Source organism: Microcebus murinus, chromosome 10 (genome assembly GCF_040939455.1).
Source record: "Microcebus murinus isolate Inina chromosome 10, M.murinus_Inina_mat1.0, whole genome shotgun sequence".
Taxonomy (NCBI): Eukaryota; Metazoa; Chordata; class Mammalia; order Primates; family Cheirogaleidae; genus Microcebus; species Microcebus murinus.
In genome coordinates, this window is record NC_134113.1 from 59845242 (window position 1) to 59852859 (window position 7618).

The 7618-nt window shown below is 33.4% G+C and overlaps 1 protein-coding gene across 1 annotated transcript; it reads left to right on the forward strand.

Moving 5' to 3' along the window:
• The first annotated feature begins 3170 nt into the window (after positions 1 to 3170).
• LOC105865900 (olfactory receptor 6C2-like) lies at positions 3171 to 4106 on the forward strand. The gene has a single exon (XM_012754877.1). The coding sequence runs from the start codon at positions 3171 to 3173 to the stop codon at positions 4104 to 4106; it is 936 nt and encodes a 311-aa protein (XP_012610331.1).
• Positions 4107 to 7618: the final 3512 nt, after the last annotated feature.

A 7618-nucleotide genomic window follows, 5' to 3' on the forward strand; every position in this document is an offset into this window, starting at 1 on the left:
CAGAGTAAGTGCAAAGTCATAAACAGAGACAAAAAAAAATCCCACTTAACCCTTTGCTATTAGGTCCTCTTCATCGAATTAACCTTTAGGACTCTGTTGTTAGAGAATCAGCCGGAGTGATTATGAACTCTCAGAAGAGTAAGCACAGTGACTATTTCATTTACTGTCATCTTTGGTAAATCTGCATGATGATTTTCTCTGAGAAGCAGGTTTGACATGATTTACCAAAATTAAACACAATTAGTTATTTCAATCACTATATAAAGTTCCACAGACCCGAGATATATTTCTGAAATACCAATTTTTATAGTTACATAAAGATAATGTGAATTTATAGTTGGTGAGAACTTGTCTCTGCCACACCCTCACTCTCCTCTTTAATAACTACACTAAAATCACCTAATATAATAATTTATTTAAGGATATTGACAAAATTAGTTATCCTCAAACTTTTTTAGAATATAAAAATCTTTGAAAATACAACTCTTTTATTTAATTTTGCATAAAAGTTAGAATTAGTAATAAATGGAATTAATGATGATATTTTGGAACTGGACTATCACCCAGAGGGTGCAAAGAGCTTGTTCCCACATTACAGCTCTAGGAGCTACTGGGTTGAGAAGTGGATTGAGAGAGTAGAAAGGGTGAAAAGAATATCCTTCCCTTTAGTTAACACTATATATTGTAACTACTATAGGATGTTCCTGTACTTTGTAGAAATGTAACAGTTCTTCAAAAAACCACTGTGGCTCTACCTCCAGTGATGGTGACAGTAACTTTGGGGTTTAACTGTAGTAAGTTATCATATAGTCAGAGGTGATCCAACCCTCATGTCTGGAGAAAGTTAATATTAAAGGAACAAATGATAACCATTCATATAACAAGCTAATCAAATTCTCTTAGGAAAGAAAATTGCTTTTTGTTCATATATTTAAGAGAAATTCAAATACTGTAGGTACTAATTCAAAACTAAGAATTATTTGAGTATATTCATAAAATGAAGTGTGGTAGCTCGGAGAAAACTGTAGAACAACTATTAATCCAAATTAAGAACTAGAAAGTCTTTAATTCTGGCTTTAAAACATTATTAAAATGCCCATTGAAGAGACATAAATGGAAATTTTAAGGGAAATAACCTTTATCTGCAGAAGACAAAGATGAAGACTTAAATGCAGACAGAACAGATGACTATTCCATGGTGTAATTGTGTGAATTAAGAATGATAGGACAAAAACCTATCTCAAATGAAAGTGTCAATAAACTTGAAAAAAGGCATGTGACATTTTGCCATGTTTTGAATGTGGATACTACTGCACAGTCACACAGTGAGCTGAAATAAAATAGTGATATTGTTTATACATGATGGCTTGGTAAATGTACACAAAAGTTTGAACTCAATATCTCCTTTGCCCTGTAAATTACATTTCTAAGAATTATTATGAAATTGTGCTAGAATGTTTATAAAATATGCTTTTTGCAGATATTTTAACAATTATATAAAACAAAAAGATACATAACAGTGTGTCAGTAATTAAAACTTGTGGTATACTCATAAGGTTATTTTAATATAGGTGAAATTTTAAGATAGGTATTTTAAAAAGTAAAGAGAAATTTAAAAATTGGTTATACAAATACAGTAGTTGAAATTAAATGGAATGGACTGTACTTGTCCAATAAGAATGTAAAAATATTTACAATATTTTTAAAGTGAATAAATGTGAAAATTGTGTAGTCAGGTATGCAAATTCTTTGACCTCCACCTTAAATGTCTTCCTGACAGATTCCTAAAGAAGCAAAAACGCCCAACAGAGATACACCTATTTGTCTGCCTGAGAGCTAAACCAAGGTGGAGATACCAGCTAAGGGTTTGGTCAGCATGGAAGGTAACAACATGAGCACAGAGAGTGACACTTTCATGGTATGACTTTATTCACTGGCAAAATTCATGTTTCAAATGCAAACAAACAAAAAAAACTGAATGTTTAATACACAGACATGTAAAATTTAAATAATTAAAATCAGTGACAAAGCAGTTTCAAGAGGAAAGCCAAATAGGACTGAACCTAGTTTTGAATGTGTAGGCCAATGGACTAGATATGTGTATTTATACCATGATATTTCTTACACCTTGATTATAAATTGGGATTGTGTTAGTTTTTTATCTCCCAATTAAAAAAAAAAATACTCCCTGATTTCAACAAACTTACTTTCTCAGAGGAAGTGCTCAAATAGAAGGAACAATTACTTGCCACGGGAGCACAAATGAGGAGCAGTCAGCTCTGACAATAGACTTTAAGGAGCCTTTCCAGTAGACGTGACACTCAAACTGAAGAAAGGTAGTGCATGGAGAGTATATATAGTATTTTAAAATATAGTATTTTAAATTTCATTTTGAACTTGATGATAGCAAGATGTTAAAGTCCTTTCCCTACTTAACTAAACAGACTGAAAATATAAAATATAGCCTTGGACATTTCTTCACATGTGGCAAATAGACTGTGCATTAAAATACTCTGTATTGTGTATCTCAATGGTCGCTAAGTGTAAATTACATGGTAACAGAGAAACATAAGAGGAGTGAGAGGAGTGATTCAGTCATGTGGAAGCTGCATTTTATACACAAAACAAAACAATATAAAAACATGCTTGGCCATACTGGCAAAATACAAGTTGCAAATGAATCAACCAATCTTGTGTACTGAGCCCAGATTAGTCGCTACATATTTATCTTTTATGAAAAGATAAATCTAAGAACTATATTAAACATTATTACATTAAAATATTCATCTTTAAAATGCAGAAGAAAGCTTAGATGTAAAAGAAATTATAATTTTCTGGAATCACAACACATTGAGTCAAATATAATAAAATGGGAAAATCCAGTCTCCAATGTTGATTACAAATGTGAAACAAAAGAGAAAACTGGAATGGTAGAACATTTTTTAAAATATATTTAAAATCTATCACAAATTATCAAAACAATAATATAAAAGAAACAATTGAATAGCGAAACCCAAGTACTGAAAATATGAATTACAGAAGAAACCACATGTGAATTTGTTTGTTGTCTCTAGTAGTCAGTTTGCTGATATCTGACTTTGATATCACTCTACTCAAGTAAAATATCTCTAAATTTTACATGAAAGTTGAAGAACATTAAATACTCAGAGATGAAAAATCACACTATAACAATCTTCATCCTGTTAGGACTGACAGAAGATCCTCAATTTCAGATTCCAGTTTTTATTTTTCTGTTTCTCACATTCACATTGACTCTAACTGGAAATTTAACCATCATATGCCTCACTTTATTGGATTCTCACCTTAAAACACCCATGTACTTTTTCCTACAAAATTTTGCCTTTTTAGAAACTTTATTCACATCTGCCTGCATTCCTAGATATTTGTACAACATAGCAACAGGTGATAGGTCAATTACTTATAATACTTGTGTCATTCAAGTGTTTTTTATTGATGTCTTTGGAGTAACAGAATTCTTTCTCCTGGCCACCATGTCCTATGACCGCTATGTGGCCATCTGCAAACCCCTGCATTATGTGACCATCATGAGCAGCAGAGTCTGCAGAAGCCTTGTTCTCTGCTGTTGGATGGCTGGATTGTTGATCATACTCACACCACTTTCCTTGTTCCCAAATTTGAAATTCTGTGACTCGAATGTCATCGATCATTTTATCTGTGATGCATCTCCTATTCTCAAGATCTCTTGCTCAGACACATGGCTCATAGAGCAGATGGTCATAGCCTGTGCTGTGATGACTCTCATCATGACCCTTGTATGTATAGTTCTTTCCTATATATATATCATCAAGACAATCCTAAAGCTTCCCTCTGCTCAGCAAAGGAAAAAGGCTTTTTCCACTTGTTCTTCTCACATGATTGTTGTGTCCATCACCTATGGAAGCTGCATTTTCATTTACATTAAACCTTCAGCAAAAGAAGAAATGGACATCAATAAGGGTGTGTCAGTACTCACCACTTCGGTTGCACCAATGCTAAACCCATTTATATACACCTTAAGGAACAAGCAAGTGAAACAAGCATTCAATGACTCCATCAAAAAAATTGCACTTTTCTCAAAGAAATAGAAAAATATTGAAATTGTGGATTCAAATTATCAGAAAAGTTTGGTATACTGATTAGTATAGAAATATAACTGATCAGCAAACTGATGTTTGATAAGTGCAGAAATTGAAAGTAAGCTTTTATATACTGTAAGAGAAATCTGACAGAGTTAATATTTCTTAAATATAATGGTAAAAAAATTTGAACTTTCCTTTATGAGTTTTTATTTCTTTATTAAGTAATCCATCTTTATTGTATTTCAAAAAAGTATAAATATTCAATAAATTGGATGGTGGAAACTGGTCCTTTCTCACAGATAGTTTAAGAGCCACTGGTTCTATAAACGTCAAGTTTCCAAATTATTTAATATCTCTGTCATCATCATTACATTCAGATTAACTGTCTTAAAACATTTTTGATCTTAAAGCTAACACAGATCCTAATAAGTTTGTTCCTCCTCCTTGCAAAATAATTGTCCTAGAGGACTCTCTCTCATTAAGAGATTATCCAGGAGAACAAGTCAGATCACACCTCCAAAGCAGTATTTCTGATTAAGTCAACAAGTCAGCTGTGTATGTGCGTGAGATAGGCAGAGCCCATGCCCTCATGACCTAAGCACCTCTAAAGTGCAACTTCTTAATTTTGTTACAGTAGCCATTAAATTTAAGAGCTTGGAGGGGTCAAACATTCAAACCATAGTGCTATACATACACACACGCATGTATATGTGTATATATATGTACACACTGCACACACACACACAGAGATATACTACACATATACCATATATATTTACACATAGTTTTTCCCTATGTCACAACCGACACCACACATTGCAATCTCCAATTTGGACCATGTGCCTGGAAGTTGATGTTTATACATATTGAAATAAACCTTCTCATTAAAAAATGTATTAATATGGGCTAAAAGAAGAACTTAAGTCAAATTAAATCAAGCAGAGTTTATCTGAGCAAAGAATGATGCACGATTAGGTAACACCCTGAACCAGTGGAGGTTCAGAGAACTCCACCTAGAATAGCAGTGAGCTTTTATAAGGCCACCACACAAGAGAAGTAGAGAAATCATCTTATTGGCTACAATTAGGTGTTTGTCTTATTTGGGCATGCTGTGATAAATTGCTACCTGTAATTAGCTGAAACTCAGCTGCTCATTACACTGTTAAGATACGTTTCAGTTTGTTTACATACTGTTAGGTTGCAACTGTGCTACATAGTGTTTCAAAGTATGGAGGCAGCCTCAGGCCTGATTTAAGTTATTTTAACACTAGGAAAAGGCTAAAATAACTACTTAGTTTCAACTATAAACTAAATAGAAAAAGAAAAAATAATAGAATTTACTATCATAAAAAAATATTTAGTGTAATGACAAAAAAAAATCATATCTACTAATTCCACAGAAAAAAAAAGGACCACCCCGCACACATACCATTTTTAGGCCATCTCTCTTACCCTATTTCAAATACAAATAAATATAATTTCAAAAATGTTTTCTTAATACTTAAGTTTAGATGGTTCAGTTAATGTTACTTTTCACTTCATATATATATGGTTATCACTAATATGTACATGACCAACTCTAATTTCATTTATTTATTCCCTCTGTTTTCTTTTTCTTTTTTTTGAGACAGAGTCTAATTTTGTTGCCCAGGCTAGTGTGAGTGCGGTGGCATCAGCCTAGCTCACAGCAACCTCAATCTCCTGGGCTCAAGCGATCCTACTACCTCAGCCTCCCGAGTAGCTGGGACTACAGGCATTTGCCATCATGCCCCGCTAATTTTTTGTATATATATTTTTAGTTGGTCGATAATTTCTTTCTCTTTTTGGTAGAGACAGTCTCACTCAAGCTGGTTTCAAATTACTGACCTCCAGCGATCCGCCAGACTCGGCCTCCCAGAGTGCTAGGATTACAGGAGTGAGCCACCATGCCCGGCCACCATCCACTTTTCTTAAAACACATACATTTAAAGCATAACTGTAAAAGGCAATATAAAATAATACAGACAAAATTTTATTTAAAAAAATTAATTTTATAAAATTTACTATACGGATACTCAGTGGAAATATATAAGAAATATAATTTAAAAGGGAGTTTCAAAATTATACAAAGGTGAAAACACATAAAATTTTAAAACAGAAAGATTAATTTATAACACAAAAATATACCAATTAAAATCAGATAGGGATGAAAAGAGAATGAGGCTACTAGAATAATTCTAGCCTCTGTCATAAAGAAGTTCAAAGTAAAATTAACTAAAAAGTGACACAAAAAATACATGAATGTACACTACAAGAAGAAAATCCCAAAATTATTAATCTGGGAATTTACCACACAGCAAATCAGCTGTCCCCCTTCCATCCAGAGAGAGGGAGAGAAACCTTTGCTGCCTAGTCACTTACAAATCTTTGCAATATAAAAAACTAGCTTTGCACCTCCTGGTTTCAACCCCTTTTAAAATACAAACACATAGGGAAGAAACTCTGCAAATGTGTCTGGAAGTCTCTAGCTATTTAATCATTCTGTAGCTTCCAGGGCTTGCCCTTTAACCCAGATGCCATTCAAATTTGCTCAGAAAGCCCAAACGTGTATAAAGAAGGAAATGTTCACCCCCTTACACATCTAACTCTGCATTGAAAACTTATCTTGAACTTTACTATGAAGACAAGTGAAAGATCCAGGTTTTGTCATAAGGTCTCCATTATATCCCTTTTTATGGATGTCTAACCTAATTATCCCCACATGTAACATGAATATTGACAATATTGAATTTTACCTGAGCCCTGTGATTCTGGAAAACCGCAAAGTTTAAGAAATTGCTCATGCTTTCTGTTCTAGAAAGGCCTTACTCAAAGAATCACCCTTCTCTGAAGGACTGAGCTAGGATTCACTGATGCCTCCTTGCTTACCTGTGAAAAGGTGAAATACAAACTCTCCAAATTCCCACTCTTTGCCTCATAAATGATTAGCCAAACTGCTTCTCCCTGTTTGCTGATGATATGCTCTTATATCTACAAAAATCTAAGGACTCCAACAACCCAAAAAAAAAAAAAAAAAAACCTCTCAGATTTGATAAATGAATTCAGTAAAGTTTCAGGATACAAAATGAATATACAAAAATCAGTAGTGTTTCTATATGCCAATAACTATCTGAGAACTAAATCAAGAAGGCAATCTCATTCACAATAGCTAAAAAATAAGCAAATAAAATACCTAGGAATATATGTAACCAAGAAGATGAAAGATGTGGGCAAGGAAAACCATAAAACACTAACGAAAGAAATTATAAATGGCACAACGAAATGGAAAAACATCCCATTCTCATGTTTTGGAAGAATTAAAATTATTAAAATGACCATACTGCCCAAAACAATCTACAGAACCAATGCAATCTCTACCAAATGCCAATGTCAGTCTTCACATAATTAGAAAAATATCGGAAGTTCCTATGGATTAAAGAAAAGGTCCAAGGTCCAAATAGCGAAACAGTAAAAAGAACAAAGCTGGAGGCATCACCTTA

Excerpts from the sequence above, each read along its gene's own strand:
- LOC105865900 (XM_012754877.1), top strand. The coding sequence starts at position 3,171 with ATGAAAAATCACACTATAACAATCTTCATCCTGTTAGGACTGACAGAA.